At 39.6% G+C, this 20,748-nt stretch overlaps 1 protein-coding gene across 1 annotated transcript in view; it reads right to left on the reverse strand.

Annotated features, from left to right (window-relative positions):
* The window catches only part of LOC121384549 (ionotropic receptor 25a-like), a 68,151-nt gene that overhangs the window by 40,025 nt on the left and 7,378 nt on the right, over nucleotides 1-20,748 (reverse strand). The window contains exon 2 of the mRNA XM_041514987.1: nucleotides 9,520-9,684. Within this exon, the coding sequence (XP_041370921.1) occupies nucleotides 9,520-9,684 (165 nt within the window). The remainder of the gene's footprint in view (nucleotides 1-9,519; nucleotides 9,685-20,748) is intronic.

A 20,748-nucleotide genomic window follows, 5' to 3' on the forward strand; every position in this document is an offset into this window, starting at 1 on the left:
TTAATTCATAAAGAGAACTGGAATACTAAGTCTCCTATCTTTAATATGTTGCAACTAGTTTGTAAATATGATTTGAGTGGTGTGATAGATGACTATGTATGTAATTATATATTTATGACTAAAAACATATGGGCTCTACGTTTAATGCAAAATATACGTTCCCATGAAACTACGTTAGTAGAAAGACAACTTAAATCTAGACTGTCTCTCTCACGCTATTGTACAATTAGATCTGGTTCTGAACATAGACTAAAATATTTTCATATACTTACCATTTGTGATACCCAGTAGCCAGTGTGTATTTTTGTGCTGGGGTGTCGTTAAACATTCATCCATTCATTCATTCTTTGAACATAGACTATGGAAACTTGCTTTAGAAAAACCATACAACTTTCGTGATATCGCTAGACTCGTCCATGTTGGTTCAACTCCATTGCAATCAAAATAATGTTTATGTGGCACAGTAGCTCATGATATAGTTAAACACGTGTTTATGTCTTGTCAAATTAAAGTTAAAGAAAGAGATGTTCTGTTTAACAAGGTATATGACTTGCTTAATGTTGAATTATTTGTGGAGTCATGGGAAGATTTGTTTTTGTCATTTTTATTTGGCGGTTTTCCTGTAGATTGCCAATTGCCTCTAGATTACGACCTGTGGGGAAGTGTAATGCTACTGGTTAGCTATACACTACGAAAGTGGAACATTCTTCTTTAACATTAATAGTAAAGTTATACGAAGTTATTTAGTATTGATTAGTAACCGTTTTTGTATTTTTACATTTATTTATTTTGATGCTGTATTATGTCCTGTCTATTTGTTATTGTATTTGTAAACTATTTAATAATCTTCATTTTATGGAGGAAATAAAGAATATCTATCTATCTATCTATCATGAAATGAGCACTCCATAAACTGATTGCTCTATGACATATAAATTGACTTTGCAAGCTATGCAAATGCATCGTTTATAAGTTTTAGTTTAAATTTGTTTAGACCTGACATTTGAGGATATATACAAAAAAGAATAATGCACTGGTATTCGTTAGAGACTATTTATCTTACAACTCGTTCTTTATAAACGTATCCAACTCACTGTCCAAAACAATATATTACCTTCGATGAAACTCCAATCCGGAAGTCGAAATATTAATAATAATAATACACCTGAAAATTAATTTTAAGCACCACCTGATATGTATTGCATGCAAAAAGGCGCCTATTGGTAGTTGTCCGTGCCATATTCGGTATCTATCGAGATAACATGAAGAAATTACTCATGAGAATCTCACCAGTGTGATTTCAGCTCAGTAGTTAAGTACCATACATATTAAAGCATGTTTACGGTTTCTGTCTTTTTCTCCTAGAATTGGTTAAATATTGATGTTGGTCTTACCCGCTATCAGTCTTTTGTTCATGTATATATATATATATATATATATATATATATATATATATATATATATATATAGAAACACAATGAAAACAACTTTTCATTGCAAATAACGACAAACTATTAATGAATTGATGGATAATGTAATATGACATTAATGACCGGTATTCATGAGATACATTCACATGGAAACATGGCCAGTTATCATCAGTAATCAAGTTGCATTCGTAATCGAAAAGTTCAACCCCCCCTCCCCATATCAAGGTCAGTATCTCTGGTGTGTCCACCATTGGCCCGTGAGCATGCGTGAAGAAGACGGGGAAAGGATTGGCACAAACATCTCAAATAAGCAACAGGAATGTTCCTCCACTCCTCCTGCAATGTCTGTTCAAGCTCAGCGACGTTACGTGGTGGTGGCTGGCGGTGACGTACACGACGTCCTAACTCATCCCACATGTGTTCAATTGGATTCAAATCTGGTGAAACGGCGAGCCAGTTCATAACGGTGATACCGGCTTGTTGCAGGAATGCCTGTGTAATTCTTGCAGTATGTGGACGGGCATTGTCTTGTTGAAACAGAAGGGGACCTCCTGGTCTTCGGTGACGGCGCAAAAGTGGCTGGAGAACTGGTCTTAGAATAACGTCAACATAACGCTGGGCTGTAAGGGCATCGTGGACAATGATGAGATCAGTCCTGAAATCACATACCATCAGACAACCACCGCCAAACCGATCACGTTCCCTGACACATCCGTCAGCGTACCGTATTTGAAGTCTCCTGTACACACGTGCTCCTCCATCGGCAAAGGAGACAGAGAAACGGGACTCATCTTAGAAACAAATGCTCCGGTAAAAGGCTGGTGGATGGTATGGGGTGGAATATCTTTGGATGGTTGTACAGACTTATACGCCATCAGGAATGGAGCTCTAAAATTTTGTAGCTCTAACCGCAATTCGGTACAGAGATGAGATCCTTCATCCATTTGTGAAACCGTTTGCAGGTGCCATTGGTCCTGAGTTTGTGCACGGCCACATACAGCACGCATTGTGAGGGATTATCTTGAAGAAGAGACAATTGAAGGAATGGATTGGCCAGCCGTTTCTCCCGACCTTAACCCTATCGAACACATCTGGGATGCATTTCAAGACTTGATAACCCACTAAGAACTATAGATGACCTTGCAAAAATTGTTTGATTAGAGAATGGCAGAAACAATTTCCACTGCAGGACATTCAGGCACTTGATACAGAGCATGCAGCGACGTTGCAAGAGCAGTGATTAATGCTCGTGGTGTCATACCCGCTACTAACACACTGCAACACACACAGTGAACACACACATGTACTGAGTATGTGCCAAAAGCTCGAGTTTACAACATTAATTCACTCGGGACAGACAATCCGTTATTCCTCGTAGTGAGTTAGATAGATAAGGTATAAATAGAACATTGATTTCAGTGCTTTGTAGCCACGAAATGTTCACAATTACTTGCGAAGTGTAAGTCACATGGTCAAATCTAGGCGATGCTTAATTAATTTCCAGGTGTATAATTTTTTATTATTTATTGTTTTAAATTATTATTTTTTTAACTGTTTATTTTATTCTTGACCATTCCCTTGTTGACAAATATCAACCCATGCAAAGGGAGAAGACATAGGGTGTTACAGTAATTATATGCACAATTTATACACACATAATGTAGTTACTACTTTATAGACAGAATTAATTAAAATAATATATTCACAAGGACCGTTTCCAGGTGTATAATTTATAATTTACAAACCCTGAAAGTAGTTTAACCATAACGCGGAATATGTTCGTAAACTGCAGAAATATGTTGTCTAAAGGAGATATGTTTATATCCGCATGGATTCCATTAGCATTAATACGATTCCCAAACGAGTTGCATATTATTTTGTAAGCTACCTAAGCGTGTCTTATTATTTATTCATTATTCGCAGACAATAATTTACAATTCGTTATGATTGGTTTCTCTATGTAATAATTGTTAATCCCAGTGAACGAGGTAAGTTTTAGGTCATGGAAATGCTATCATAACGTTACACACATAGTAGCTATATTCAACAAAATTAACTAAGGGCCTGTAGATATATTCGGCATGTTTAAATATGGTAAAAATAATGACAGATTCTTCAGTTGTAAGGTGTAGGCGTTGTTGCATGGTGTTAGATTTAATTATTTAAACAACAATGTAGAGCGAACAATCGTTATAAACCAGTGTGTTATGACTGCTAGCCGAAATGAATGAACTGTTTTATTTAACGACTCATTCAACACATTTTATTTACGGTTATATGACGTCGGACATATGGTTAAGAACCACGCAGATATTGAGGGATGAAACCCGCTGTCGCCACTTCATGGGCAACTCTTTTCGATTAGCAACAAGGGATCTTTTATATGCATCATCCCATAGACAGGGTAGCACATACCACGGCCTTTGATGTACCAGTCGCGGTGCACTGGCTGGAGCGAGAAATAGCCCAATGGGCCACTGACGGGAATCGATCCCAAACCGACCGCGCATCAAGCGAGCGCTTTACCACTGGGCTACGTCCCGCCCCAATTTAACGTTAAAGGCGACCGGAAACTGGGAAACTGGGAAACTCTTTTTACGTGCCCCTATCCACGAAGGTTCAGGCACGCCCACCACGGATTTAGCCTCTGGAAAAAAGCCATTTAGTAAGGTCGACGCGAGCGCGGACCAAATAGCAGACACTTCGTAAACTTGAAGTAAACCGAGTGGGAGCCGTGCTCTGATTGGCTGAATTTCGATTCCTCGGTGAAGCCTGTATTTTACCTAAGTCTACAAAGAGTAACTGCATCCAAAACATGTCCGGACTCTAAAATTTAACCCAAAGTAGTTAAGACTGCTCAGCCAAAAGGTTTTTAAGGTGATTTTGAGCAATTGAACGGGCGCCAGAATAAAATGCGTTAGACTATTTATAAAAAAATAAACATAAGAATTTTGAACTGCTTCCAAAACGTTTAAAGTCTAACTAGCCCAAAAAAAAGAGGTTGTTACCTGTCCTAGGAAAGGTTGTTAGCGGGGATGTCGTCACGGAGAGGCGATGAATAGGGACGAGTCCAGATGGGTGAGGGCGTACCGGTTTGCGGACTTGGCGATGCTCTCGGTGATTGGACGGTAGTCTTCCCCGGCAACGGTCTTGATGACGCGGTGGATGGTCGGGTTGTCCATTTCATCGAGAAGCATCCCTTGGTTGAAAAGTCCCTTCCGGCGAACGGTAAGGCAGATCCCTCGCCCATCGTTTATCGTGATCCTACGCACCGAGAACTCTCCCTCAGTTCGTGGCAGAGGTTGGTAGGACTCCGGAGTCGGTCCACAAAGGAGCTGACGGACATCCCCAATGTTGGTCTTGACCAGCCTGGAGTAGCGTGTTGGTAGCTTGCCGGCCTGCAGTGACCAAGGTTCTTCAGGGGGCTGGTCGTTCACTGGAGATGATGTAGGTGGGGGCGGTTGTATCGGCGGACTTGGCTTGGCTGTCTGGTCGCCTGGTGACACCATCGCCTTTCGTTTTCCAACGAGTACTAGTCGGGCCTGGGTCTCTACAGCGCCACTCTTCCTGGGTGGGGGTGGCATCGCTGGAATCTCGGGGGTTGAGGTAGTCGGAGTTGATGGTGGCGACTCCATCTGGGCCTGGTTAGGGACCGTGTCCGCCACGTGTCGTCGACTGTATCCTGCAAAGCTGGATCAGCTGGCCTCGCTGGTATTGACTTGGGCTTGGGGGGTTCAACGGGAAAAGTCGCCACCGGTAGTTGAGCTACCGGTTTTGACCTCCCCCGGTCCGCCCCTGGCGCGTCCGTCTTCCTCCTCCTCCTCCTCCTAGTTGGTTTCTTTACCGGGTCGCCGTACACCAAAGTCACGGTTGCCCGTGACCCGGTGTACGCGACGCGGTATTCCAGTAACGTCCCGTATGAAGCAATGAGTCCCCCCAGGTGGGGGGGGGGGGGGGTAGCTCGAGAGAGCAGGCACACACGTCCTGCTTCATCTTTGCTAAATTTCGGAATGAGGCGACCGGACACCAAAAGACATGTAGTGTGTAATGGATTAAGTTAGCGTCAAAGACCGCATTACTCTAACGCCCGGCTCGCTGCGAGGCACCGGTCAGCTGCGCATCTTAGGTTTGGGGTGAAAACAGAAGTGGACGGGATTATGCATAGATCTGAACTAAAGCGAGGCAAAACGTCATCGGTGAGTTACCAAGCAATACCGGTACACGTGTTGATTCTTTGGTTGTGCCTTTTAGTCGTCTTTTTTTCTTTCTTTTTGTCTCCAGGTTTATCGGAAATTTAATTTACAAGATAATTAGTGTTATTATATACTGTCGACGTAATTATATGATGGTTAACTGCGCAGTGTTTAACTGCAACAGTAACAGCAATGCATCCCAAGAAACGGTCAACATCATGGTTTCGATTTCCAAAAAACACGAAAGTTGTTTTAAAATATGGACGCATTATTGTCGTCGAACGGGCTTTACACCAACTAAATACAGCAGGTTATGGTACATTGACAATGTGAAAATTAAAACAAGTATGTACTGAAGATATACATTAAATAAAGGTATTGCAATTTGTTCACATACGAATATTTAAACTTCACATTTATTTACCTATAATTATCAAATTAATTTTCACCGACAGCCCATAACGACTTCATACTAACGTCTCTTGGTCTAGTTGGTTTGTTAACCTTATAACAAAACACCGTCAAAACGTGAATTATTACGTTAGTTAACAATGTTTATAGTCAGTTCAGTATATTGTCATTAAAATGCTGACACTTTGGCAGGAACAACATATGTACTCTGGCCAGAAGGAATGATGGTTAATTAGTTTTAAAGCTAATGTCGATTATTAAAGCATAATAAAATTGTACTTTTCAATGCTTTTGTATGTCATATTAAAAATACATCAAATAATTATTTTAATACCTACCCTGGGTTTCTGCCAGAGGGTGCGGAGGGTAAACTTACATGTATGTACTACAAAAATTAAGAAATTAATGTATATATATATATATAATGTTTTACTTTTTCGATAGATTATAGTAACATAATTGCTGTTTAAAATTTATAAAAGTGCATGAAATAAAATGTTCAATTAAAAAACCCATTTCAAACCTATAACCACCCAATATACTCCTTTGAATATATTTAGTTTTTACAGGCCCGTAGGAACGACTTGGGGGGTGGGGGGGGGGGGCACTGACGGACCGGGTATAAACTCTACATCAGATTTTGGTTACAATGGCAAAAATTAATGTGATAAAGAAAAGCTCACCCCCCCCCCCCCCCCCCCCCCCAGTTCCTACGGGCCTGTTTTATTACGTACCCTCAAATTATTTTCTGGCAGAGGTTGAAACAATTGGTCGTCTAATTTTCGACTGTTACCATAAAATAATATAATTAATCACTTTTGGCATCTAGCAATTTAAAGCAAAATTAACATTAGTTACCACACGGAATAAGTATCATATATTATTTTGTTTTACCTGTAATATATTTTACCTGTAATATATTTTCATCAGGACTTCCTTCTTCCTCCATGAATGATTAAAGAAAATAACACTAGATATAATTATTGTAATTTTTTTTTTATTATTCCAATATATAACAAATGTGCTTTATGTCAGTATGTGGAGCAAACTACCTGAAACAGTTGGTTTGAAATCATGATTACAAAATCCTATAGATAAAAGGAACTGGTTCCTAACCTCACCCTCTACATATTATCTACATTTGTATAGGCCTGTAGGAACGTTATTTGAAGGGGGGGGGGGGGGGGGGGGGGGGAGGGAATTACAAACTAGATTGTTTTCTTTATATCATCTTTATGCAAAGTAGTGAAAATTTAAAACATACATTTTCATCCTAGAGTTTGTGATGGAGAACTATTAATAAATGCAAAGACTACATAATAATATTGTTGATAAGACATATTAGTTGTAAAGTGAGTGTCAGTATGTGGCAACAGTATAATATTTTCCAACATTTCTGTGTTTCTGTACCCGACTGTGGACGGTTTCGGCAGACTGGTAACACCTTTTCTTAATAATAAAAAATACACGGTTTAACCAAACACATTAAAACTTGGAGGGTAACTAGTTAAGAGAACAAAGTTTTTTGTTAAATTATTATATCTTGCTTTGCTGAGGAGGGGACTCTTTTTTGCAAATTTGCGAAATCGGCCTATGGAATATCCACTGACGTGTCATATTTACATCTATGCTGAACAAGATTTATGATGAAATATTATTAAATTTTGTGTGTTTTTCTTCTAATTAGGTCCATTTGCTTCAGTTTACATTAAAAATGTCATAAAAAATTATGTTTTAAAAAATGCTTGTATGCTTCCTCGTCTTCATCGACAGTTGATTCATTCGAATTCTAAGACAACATTTCCAGGATTATGGACAAAGTCTCTGATAAGTGGTTCAAACTGATACGGTTTGATGCCATTAGCACAAGCTGGACACAATTCTTAGTCACTCGTATCGCTAAGTTCGTCCATGCTGCTTGGTAGTTTCTTCAGTTTTTCTCTCATCGATGACGTCACGGGTCTAGCTCATCAATTGTCAACAGTTTCCGGCAAACATCGGAGATCGGCAAAAAAAAAAAAAAAACCCAACCAAGACTGGCACGCTTAACTTAGTCAATAAGGGGAGCGCGGTAGTTGCGTGTTGTGGTTTATGACGGCAAACAATTCATTACGCCGTATATATGGTTTGGTGTCCGGTCTCCTTTAAGGACTACAGCGATATTGAAAAAGGAAACAATCTGCCGCTACTCCATGGACTACTCTATTCCATTAGCAGCAACTGGTTTTATTTGTATGTACCAGCCCAAAGAGCGCTTTACCACTGGGATACGTCTCGCACTATTGCTAGCCGAGCGCACATTTCAGTAGTATTCGTAAATACACAAAACACGACCTTGTGCAAGGTGTTTGTGTGTGTCACGGGTCAAGTTCTATTAAAACAATGTTTAGAATTCATCTGTGATCGAAACGTACTAAATATAATATGATACTGGCAAACAATTACAGTCTGAACGACACAACTGTTATTAACGAACAATGAACGATGCATGGTTTTTGTTTTTGTTTAACGACACCACTAGAGTACATTGATTAACTGAGCATCGGCTATTGGATGTCAAGCACCTTGTAATTTTGACACGCTGTCATATACAATGCATAGTCAAATAGGCATTTGACAAAATAGTGGTTTATTCCATGAATTCTTCGTGCCTAGTCTACAGGACAGCCGCCCCCAAGAAGATCCTTCTGCTGGATAATATACCCTTCCTACACCGTTCAAAAGAGGACTGCCACTCCTAGAATAGTTTACTAAATCAAAACTAGTACAGGACAGAGTTCATTGAAATAAATACAGCTGTGATGACATGCACTCATGAATAACAAAGAGGACTACTGGCCCTTAATTAATGTTGTTGACTGTATTTACAATTTAAACTATTTAAAGAAATACTTTTATCAAAAATATCTGGTGTGCTATCCACCCTCCAACAAACAATGACGTCATTCTCACAATCAACATAACGTCCTTATAGACAAGTCACATCACAAGAGTGGCATAACTATTGTTAGTCACTTGGCATACAATAGAGCACCCCCCTCCCCCCTTCGACAAATAAGAAAAAGTGCTATTTTTAGTTTAAAAATGTTCTTTTTGTCTTGACCTGATGCCTTTTTACTGACCCTTTATTTAGTTTCGACAAGTACAACCGTGAAATGGCCTCTATTAGTAAAATATCTAAGTAGCAGCTTAAATACTAAAACGTAGATAAATAATATTGCGAGAGCTACGGAAGTAGCTGTCACGGAAATGATTAAAACTCGACGTGGTAATTAAATATCATAAGCAAGCAAAATGAGATAATAGAAAATCTGAGTGACTGCGTCACTCCACACGTGTTAAAAGAAAATTAACTTTAACATATGCATGAGATTTAAACAATTTCGTGCACTAGCTATGATACTGGAATATTTACGCATTGTTCGTACTGTAAATGTATTATAATGTAAATATATTATACTATAATTATGGGATGCAGTACCTACCTTTGTCTAGGCTATCCAAATTGGTGCTTCCATTCCGCCCGACTATGACGACCTCAAAGTTAATGTCGGCCAAAGGACCTTTCTCATCAGAGTATTTGTTAATGTTTTCTAAGATTGTCGAAATTCTATGATTGTCCTTTGCTACCGTCTCTTCCAGGGTCATAACTGAAAGTATAACAGACAGAAACTTCAAAAACTAAAATACATCACGATCTTTCATCAGTGGCCAAAGTTAAAGCTAATCTACGTACTTCACACAATCTCTATCGATAAAAGTTGTAGTTTGTTAATCTACATGGATTTTTATTAAACTTGTTTATTGTCATCATATGTATCAGTAACCCGGAGTAGCGATGGAATTTGCTATCTTCCCGACATCATCGAAAAGTCAATGTCAGTTGTCGGTGGCGGATCCAGAAAATCCATTTGAGGGGGAGGGGGCAATGACATGAGGCGGAATGCCAAGGGAACTTTGGGGGAGGTTTGGAGGGGGATCGTAAAACAAATAAAAATAAAAATAATTAATATATAATAAAATTATAACAGTCGCAAAATTTAGGGGTGGGGGGGGGACGGGCGGACCCCTGCCCCCTAGATCCTCCTCTGGTTGTGGAGTGTATTTTCGTTCTGTAGGATTTTTGTTAATGAAACAAACGTTGAAAACCTGCTTCTTCTTTTTTTTTCTTTTTTTTTTTGGCTGGCTGTGACGGAAAGAGGACCTACGGGAAATATAAAGTCGAAATACATATATATTCCGAAATTTTTAGATTACCTTCACGTTTGCTGGGATTTAGAATATTGTTTTTCATGCTTCCATATTAAACATACATTCCATATCTCTCATATACAGTAAATAAATGTTAAACGTAAACATCGCGACATCCGTAGGGCTAACTGAACTGAACACTAGTACGACTGAATCATTAAAAAATATGATGGTTACCATTTATTCAGGTAATCGTTTCAACATAAACGCTTGGCGTTAATGGTGTGAAAGAACTATCATGCCGGTTACTAATTTGGAAGAGCAAAAATAGAACTGAATAAATGAAACTATCCTCAGTCTGTAGCACTGTATCATGTTTCCTTTTAACAGTAGTAAAGTGTTCGCTTGATGCGCGGTCGGTCTGTAATCGATCCCCGTCGGTGGGCCCACTGGGCTATTTCTCATTCCAGCCAGTGCACCACGACTGGTATAACAAAGGCCGTGGTATGTGTTACCCTGTCTGTGGGATGGTACATATAAATGATACCTTGCTGCTAATCGAAAAAGAGTAGCCCATGAAGTGGCGACAGCGGGTTTCCTCTATATCTGCGTGGTCCTTAACCATGTGTCTGACGCCATATGACCGTAAATAAAATGTGTTGAATGCGTCGTTAACTGAAACATTTCCTTCCTTCCTTCCTACTAACAGAGCGTTTTTGGACTCTAAATTTCCATATCAAATACATTTGTGTTGTTTAGAATGCCAGTGTCTGTATAACCAGTGTGTTTGCTATCGTGTGCTAATATCTACAGCCGTCGTTGTTTAGTTTACTTTCTAACAGGCCTATATATTTCTTTATAGGGGCAGGACGTGGCCCAGGGGTAAAGCGCCGCTTCATTTGCCGTCGGTCTAGGATCGATCCCCGTCGGTGTGCCCACTGGGCTATATCTCGTTGCAGCCAGTGCACCACGACTGGTATATCAAAGGCCGTGGTATGTACTATCCAGTCTGTGGGATAGTGCATATAAAAGATCCCTTGCTACTAATGGAAAAAAATGTAGCGGGTTTCCTCTCTAAGACTATATGTTAGAATTACCAAATGTTTGACATCCAATAGCCGATGATTAATAAATTAATGTGCTCTAATGGTATTGTTAAACAAAACAAACTTTAAAAAACCCCAACCCTTTTTATATATTTGTTTCAATCGTACGAAATTACTGGATATTGAAATCCAGTTGGAGCTATTACAAACATTAAGACGACAACAAACACCTTGTTTATACAAATACTTATATTCTAAACAGGAAAATATATTTAAGAGAAAGGTTCGCGACCACACAATTACTGTTACGGATACCGATAGCTAATCACAAAGGACCTAATTTACAAAGCCTTTTTACGTCTTACACGCGTGTAACTAAATACATTTACAGTGCTTAAACACCTGCGTTTAAGAAAATTAAAGGCATATTGTCACAGACCATTGACCTATTAAATGGCCTAACAAAGTATTAACTGTAAACAAAAATATTTGATTTCTCCCTAGTGGTACTTTAATCAACCATCTACGTAAGCACCATACCCCACTTATTAATGATATTTTGTAAAAAAATAATTGAATTATGGCAATGGTCCATAATTCAAAAACTAATATTGCCAAGAGGGTTGACATGGATTTCACTCCATCATGGTTCAGTTAAGGAAATAAAATAACCAGATTTGGTTTCCAAAAATTAATGTAATTTTCATTTATTATTATTGTTTTGAGATATAAGATTCTTAAATCCGTGACAGTATGCCTTTAAGCTCCGTAAATTCCGCCCAGTATGATAACTAATTATTATTATTATTATTATTATTATTATTATTATTTATTTATTTATTTATTTATTTATTACGGTATTTTTTTTTTTTAATTATACATAAACCACTAACTTTATTACAGAAGAAAGGAAAACGCCAGCTACACTCAATGTGGTAACCGATATCGGTAACAGTAACGGGTCTTTTGCAAAACCTAGATCTAATATATAATAACCGGCCTCGGTGGTGTCGTGGTTAAGCCATCGGACATAAGACTAGTAGGTACTGTGTTCGCAGCAGTTTTAGCGACTTAATGTGTAGGTGTAAGGCCACTACACCCTCTTCTCTTTCTCTCTCATTAACCACTAACAACTAACAACTTACCCACTGTCCTGGACAGACAGTCTATTTAGCTGAGGTGTGTGTCCAGGACAGCGTGCGTGAACCTTAGTTGGATATGAGCACGAAAATAAGTTGAAATGAAATGAAATATATAATGTTAGTCATCCTGGATTATTACAATTATTACATGAATATTCTTAGATTTCCTTTTACACGCAAAATTACCTAAAATATAAAAGAAAAGAACGAAAAGAAGGAAAACAAAAGAAAATAGGTTCAGGAGCCTCACTTCCGCATCCATCAAGTTGCGGATTATTTGTTCTCATATGTGAAAATACATTAAAGTTGCTTACACTAAGTCTTTGCCATGACAACGCCAGCGTGAAATCGAAGACGAAACACTTTGTGATATTAATCACTGCGATTCGAGTCTATATTACACACAGGTAACTCTTCGTCGATGCTGTGTAAATTAAAGAATAGACGGGAAATGGTCGCAATAATTGATTACGTCGTATTGCACGCGTGCGTAGGTACAGATTGAACATGAATAATCGGAAATTCAGAATACACATCGCTATATACGTTTACAATCGATAGGCCACACAACACGTTAGTGGTTTCTGTGTTAGAGAATCCAGGTGAGGAAGATTTGAAAGAGAAAAAAAAAAAAAAAAAAAAAAAAAAAAAAAAAATCAATTAAATATCCTGTCCATTTAGTTATTTCTAGTCAAGATGATTTAAAAATAGGAAGAGTAATATGCAATGCATATCATTTGAAATGTCTTGCTTTTAGCCTGAATGAAGTTTAATGGTTCATTCATTTTTTTTCTTGTAGGGTGATTAATGAACAATAACCTTTGAAACCAAAGTGTGCTTTAAGAGAGAGAGAGAGAGAGAGAGAGAGAGAGAGAGAGAGAGAGAGAGAGAGAGAGAGAGAGAGAGAGAGAGAGAGAGAGAGAGAGAGAAGAAGAGAGAGAGAGAGAGAGAGAGAGAATAGAAATAGAGCGAGAGAGAGAATTTTTTTTTGAAATATATATATATATATATATATATATATATATATATATATATAGAGAGAGAGAGAGAGAGAGAGAGAGAGAGAGAGAGAGAGAGAGAGAGAGAGAGAGAGAGAGAGAGAGAGAGAGAGAGAGATAAAAAGAGAGAGCACACCACCCTACCGGTTATTACGAAAGAGCGTGACTATGTTCGGTTATATGACACCGGATTTGCTGACTGACAACGGGGTGCGAGATATGGTGTACTATTGACTGGTACGGTCGTCTTCTATTGTATTACCACATTCATCTAACGTTAGGCGCTAAAAACCAGCCTCGCAAGCGACTGCGACCACTCGCTCACCTAAACATATCCAAGGTAATGAAACGGATTGCCTTACAAGAAGACATATTTGTGTGTGTGTGTGTGTGTGTGTGTGTGTGTGTGTGTTGTTGTGTTCCACATTGTTACTCCTGTAATGCTTCTCTCACACAGTGGCGATTATCCTTGCGAATGTAAAAATTTGATATTCGCGACACATTCGCCAAAAATTATACGATTGGCCAGGAGAATTACTGAAACAAGTGAGGCCTTACAAATGGTTACGAATGCTTGCGAATTTCTTACGAATCCTTGCGAATTTTTTACGAAGCTTACGATTACTTAACAATCAATTTGCCGAATTTCTTGTGAATCCTTTGCGAATGTTAAGAATACTTACGAATGCCCTTGCGAATTTTGCGAATGCTTGCGAACGCCTTACGAATGAAACGACTACACAACGCATGCGAGGCGAAACCCCTTGCCAATGTTTCGCTGTGTCACTTTTATTCGCCAGGCTATCTTGAATAGTCAAGATTGTTTTATTCGTCCTTCATCATGCGCAGGGCCGGCAGAAGGGGCGGTGGCGGCAGAGGCAGGGCCAGGGGCAAGTCTGACGACAAAGACTCTGCTTCCGATGGTGCGGCATCCAGTGATGACCAGACCAAGAAGGCTGCGGCATCCAGTGACCCCAAGAAAGCCAAGACGTCCAGTGAGAAGAAGGCCAAGGTCAAGTCCAAGAAGCCCAGGTCAGAGAAGGCAGACTCTGAGCGGGACGAGATGTCAGACAGTGAGTCAGGCCCACTCGCTGTCCCCCTCAGCAGCCATTTCATACCCCTCAGCAGCAGCAGCAGCAGCAGCAGCACCAGTTTCAGGGCCCGTCGGATCTGAACATCTCCAGCACATCCTTGGGGTCGTTCTCCAACATCCCGTCTTTTCAGGCAAGCACACCGGATAACACTGGAGACAACTTCCGCCTGTCGCAGGTCTTACTCAACACACCTCATCCCGCTGTCAGCAACCCCCAACACCGCGACAAGTAGATGACGAGAAAAGTGACAGTGAAATGTGAAATTATTATGATTTTATAGTGACAGTTTTACAGTCACAATCTGGATTCCAGATTGTTATTTGTTCTTAATTGAACTTTTACTTGTTTGTTTTGGAACTTAATTTGAACAAAATAAATAATGACTGTTATTTGTTCGTAATTGAACTTTTACTTGTTTGTTTTATTATAGAATTGTTAAAATACATAGTCCCTAAAAGCATTACAAATTAAAAACATTACAACATTAAACATTAAGTCCCAAAATATAATAAGCCACAAATTATATATATATTTTTAAATACATTAAATTCCTAAAATATATTTCAGTCCTAAAATGTCTCAGTCCCATAATACAGTAGGTGCCCAAAACAAATATATTCTAATTCACTGAAAAGAACTCGAAGTGTTTAGTTTGTTGAAGACTTCTTACACCATGTTGTCCTGCCATGGGACTGATCCTGCTGGGCTGTTGAAGTACAGCTTCAGATATTCCCTTTCTTGCTTGGCCTTGGTGGACTCTCTTGTTGGGCCTCTTGCTTGTTCCATGTCATGCATGTTAGCATTACGCCGCCAATCGCCAGGGATGAGGTTGCCGTTGGCATCCTCCTGGTCTACCAGTGCTTGATGGTGGCCAGGTACCTGGTACGCATCATGTTGTGCAGTACCATGCATGTCTTGACGATGAGCTGCACTGTCTCAGTTCTCTGCTGCATGGTGGTGAGAAGGACTTGCCAGCGAAGAGCCATGATGCCAAATGCGTTCTCCACAACACGTCGCCCACGGGATATGCGGTAATTGGCTATCTTCTCCTCGTAGGTCATTTTCCTGCGTGAGTACGGCTTCATCATATATGACTTCAGGGCGAATGCGTCATCACTCAATATGAAATATGGATGTGGTCTGTCGTCATTTGGAAGATGCTCATCGTCAGGCAGGTTGATCTCTCCACTCTGAAGGACTTCTGCCAGTTCCGAAGCGTTGTAGATCTGGGCATCAGACTGAGAACCAACGCCACCAACATCAGCCCACAAGAAGCGGTAATTGGCATCCACCAATGCCAACACAACGATGGAAAAGAAACCCTTGTAGTTGAAGTACACTGATCCGGAATGAGGGGGTTTCTTGATGGCCACGTGCTTGCCGTCAAGGGCACCGCAAGCGTGGGGCACATTCCAGCGTCTCTGGAACTCTTCAGCGATGGCTTTCCACTCATCTTTGGTCATAGGTGCCGGAACAGCTTCATCAAGGAACTCATCAATGATGGCTTGGCACACCTCTGGCAAAAACAGGCTGATGCTGTTGTCTCCGACACGGAAGCTGTACCCTAGGTCAACATATGAGTTCCCAGCGTCACAGCTAACTTCATGCCAGGTTCTATGGCATCACGGTACGAGGTGTTCTGCTTGGTGATGCGCAGCCTGAGGCGGTCCAACAGCTCATCACACAAGGCCGGCTCCAATCTGGTGAAGTTCTTGAACCTGTCCGGGTCTCTCTGCCGAAGACTCTCCATCAGGTTGTAGTAGTGCGAGTGCCGCAACCTCTCTCCGTGTGACAGCCAGTCCCTCACCAGCAATGCCAGTGTTGCCACTTGCCTCGCAGCCTCGGCCATGGCTGAACTACAAATGTATATAGGACAAGGGAAGATGGGGTCTTTTATACCAGTTTGGCTACCCTAGCGGCCTCAACTGCGGCGAATGTGCAATATTCGCATTAAAATCGCCAGGAATTATCAAAGCATTTGCAAGACAATCTTAACGTTTGCATGTCATTCTCAAGCAGTTGCAAGTACTCGCAAGTGTTGGCAAGCCGTTCGCAAGCATTCCCAATGCGTTCTCAAGAAAATGGCCCAAAAATCGTAACCGATTTGCTGTATTCGTAATGGATTCGCAAGCATTCGCAGCGTTTTGTTTGCATGCGTATGGATGAATGGTAGCAAATCCTTACAAATGTCTTACGATCACTACAAATGCCTTGCCATCAATAAGAATGTCTTGCGATTGCTTACGAAAATGTTGCGATAACAATAAGAATATGCTTTCCTAGCGAATTTTCGGAGCATGTTCCTAATATTCGCAACACCCCATGAACGACCTCGAATGCTTACGAACACCTACGAATGTCTGGCGATCACTTTGTGATCATTGCGAATTGGTGGCGAATTGCATAGGTAAGCCCATTCGCCATATATTCGCCACTGTGTGAGAGAAGCATAAGCGGGATTATCCATTATTAAAAAGTCCCTACACTTAGGTTTACATGTGATGATCTCATGATTGTTATATATTCACAAAGCTAACTGACGGGGTATGATGTGGGGATGGATCAGTGCTCACGAAAGATTTCTAGTTGTCTTCCTTGGTGCCGTTACGGCCCACACGGACGAGGACCAGGGCCCATGCTTATAAAACATTTATGGTCAAATTTATGAAGCCTGTTTTTGACTTAGACGCGTGTAACTACATGTATTTACAATGCTTAAACGCCTGCGTTTAAGATAAACAGGCTTCGTAAATTCGGCCTTTAGAGTTCAGACTCAGTCTTTAATGAGGTCACACGCATACAATTTATATGGCGTTGTCATGACATTAGTGTCTCAGACTCTATTACAGTCTCGAGTCTGGACTCTAAAAGTTTTATAAGCACCAGGCCAAGCACCATGCTTATAATCAAACTTTAGAGTCTGAGACTTTAACGTCATGGTAACGCCATACAAATTAAATGCGTGTGACGTCATTTGAAATTTGAGTTTAGACTTTAAAAGTTTTAAAAGCACGGGCCCAGGTACAGAGAAACCAACTTGTTCCTCTTATGGCGCTAACCTACGTCTCCATGGGCATGGACAATCTGTTTACGCGCCCCCATACCCAATAGGTTCAGGTACGCCTCCCCTGGGTCCAATTTCTGAATTTCAGGGATCGGTCCCTGGGGCTGACAGGCTGCAACATGATTATATTCAATTGCATAACGCTACACACAGCATTAACACAATACAGCAGCAGACCAGTTCTGTTCTACCATGACCGTCACTATCTCCTAATCTGGCGCCCATCGAACATATTTAGGATCAGATAGTAAGGAGGCTTGTCACCAAAGCCTAACCCAATGGCGTTCAGGGATAGGAGGCTTTGTTACATAAAACATGACACCAGTTTCCTCAGTCTGTCATCAAGAAAGTCGTATTTTCCTTCAGTGTTATGCTAATCTCAGACTGTCAACTGTTACGATAAAGTTGGCCAATTCGACAGTTTGTTTTTGCGTTGTAATTTCTCCAACTCTCGATTTACGATAGGTGCGCTCAGACTAACAACAAATCGGTCGTAGAACTCGCAATTGGTAGTCTGAGCCTAGCATTAGACATTGACTGTGTTCGGGTGTGTGACACTTGTATCTGACCCCTCTCTGTGTTCATTGCAGTTCGTTTTCAAGTGTTCCATTAAAGACTTACTATGTCTATAGCAGAATGATGTCCTACTTGCTTCTTATATCGTTGAAACATACAACATAAAATATTTCATTGACGATGTCTCTCTAATGGATTTCACTTAGGTATACAGGCTTTCTTATTTAGATTTCTGTCTTAAAATATTCATAGAAATGGGTTAATTATACGGTGCTTTTCAAGAAAAATGTTGTGAAGCATCCATCAGTTAAGCGGGGCGAGGCGTAGCCCAGTGGTACAGCGCTCGCTTGATGCGCAGTCGATTTGGAATCGATCCTCGTCAGTGGGCCCATTGGGTTATTTCTCCACCACCCAGTGCCCACGACTGGTATATCAAAGGCCGTGGTATGTGCTATTCTGTCTGTAGGATGGTGCATATAAAAATATCCCTTGCTACTAATGGGAAAAATGTAGCGGATTTCCTCTCTAAGACTATATGTCGAAATTACCAAATGTTTGACATTCAATAGCCGATGATTAATAAATCAATGTGTTCTAGTGGTGTCGTTAAACAAAACAAACTTTTTAAATACGTTTTTTTTTTTTAAAAACCTTTTGACTTTTACAAAATTCGACATATGTACACTGTCCTGTGTAATGGCTTGTCCATCTGTTTAATATCAAAAATCGATATAGAGGCCAGCTCAGCTTCAAACGTATTAAAGTTAATGTTATCGCCGGAATGGCGACACTAATTATGTATCGATCATGCTCTCAAAGAACTAAAACGCTAATTCACCCGGGAAATTCACCCATCACTACAACAAAAGAAAACAATTTTGTGAAGCTAACCGTATCAGAGTTTCTACATACTAATGTACTGCAGGATGTGCCCGTTTACTACAGATAGGCTCATATGTCATACCCATGAGAACAATACACGTTTGTTAGTTCAGTTTTTGCGCAGTCAAATATATTAATGTATTGTAAAATATGCACATGTACTACATGCATTATTATAGGTTATATCAAGAGAAAATTGACCAGAAACAAAATGCCAGTAATAAAATACACATCAAACATTTCTAATCAATTCATATTCTAGTAAGAGCATTAAGACTACAGGTAATTGTGTAGGACAGGTGTACTTCAAAGAAAAATTTCTTAATCGGTGTTGTTTCTTTTGTGACACCTAATGGCCGATGTGTATTTTTGTGCTGGGGTGTCATTAAACATTCATTCATTCATTCATTCATTCTTTGTAATGCAACAGAATTAAAGTGACAGACCCTAGTTTTTAAACACTACGGGGTATTTTTCACTATTACAGCCGTTTATGATCACTGAAATAATACATTACTTATATTTTATTGTTTAGATTATCCATTTCCGAGCACCCAAAGTGTTTCTGGTCATCCTAGTGTTTCTAATACAGTGACATACACCCAAAGTGTTTCTGGTCATCCTAGTGTTTCTAATACAGCGACATACACCCAAAGTGTTTCTGGTCATCCTAGTGTTTCTAATACAGCGACATACACCCAAAGTGTTTCTGGTCATCCTAGTGTTTCTAATACAGCGACATACACCCAAAGTGTTTCTGGTCATCCTAGTGTTTCTAATACAGCGACATACACCCAAAGTGTATCTGGTCATCCTAGTGTTTCTAATACAGCGACATACATTTTTTCATATTTTTAAAAACACACGTTCTTCTGAGAAGTAATGGCTAAGGGGAAATGATACTATTCAGTTAAAATTAAAAAATTATTATACCTTTTTGAAACTTTCACATATTATAAAGATAACCTTATATTACTGGAATATTCCAAAACAAATAAATTATAAGTCACCGGCCAAAATTTTGACCCACGGGCCATAAAGTGAATATGTATACGAACCACTATGACGTATCCTTTTTTTCCCGTACGTAGTCGAATCAATCATATTTAATTTTATTCACAGAGAACAATAATCGTGTTGCTTAAAATGACATCCAGCAGACACACAAGTATATATCTTCACTACTAAAACGGCGTTTTAAATACATTCAGTCCTGTAGCAGAGGCTGAAAGGAACATTCCCGAGTTTGCTGCATTGTAAGATGTTTCCGACTAATAAAATATTTCTACCATTAAAATTACATATTAAATACATTTTCTTGTTTAGAATATCAGTGTCTATATATTCAATATGTTTCTGGTCGTCTTAATATTTACAAGAAGCCTAAACTGGATTTTGTCTTCAAATAATTCCGTACGTACGAAAAAATATGTTTTAGGACCAGAAGCACATTTAATATACAGTCACTAATATTTTATGCCGAAAAATGTATTTGATATGTATTTACAATCGTTAAAAATCCTCTGTTAGTCAATAACATCTTAAAAATTGCAGCAAACTCAGAAATGTCCCTTTAAATAGAGCCTTAGTTTTTGAGTAACCGGGGCCGGAAGTATAACATTTGTCACTGTGGCTGAAATTAATCTCTAGGATGTGGAGTTCATGAAAATATAAAATGACATTTTCTAAAGTTGGTCATAATAAAAACTGTATATCTTCAGAACTACAGCACTTAGAAATGCGATCTTGGTGTCAAAATAGATGTTTATGGGCTCAATGAA

This window comes from Gigantopelta aegis, chromosome 10, assembly GCF_016097555.1.
Source record: "Gigantopelta aegis isolate Gae_Host chromosome 10, Gae_host_genome, whole genome shotgun sequence".
In the NCBI taxonomy this organism is placed as follows: domain Eukaryota; kingdom Metazoa; phylum Mollusca; class Gastropoda; order Neomphalida; family Peltospiridae; genus Gigantopelta; species Gigantopelta aegis.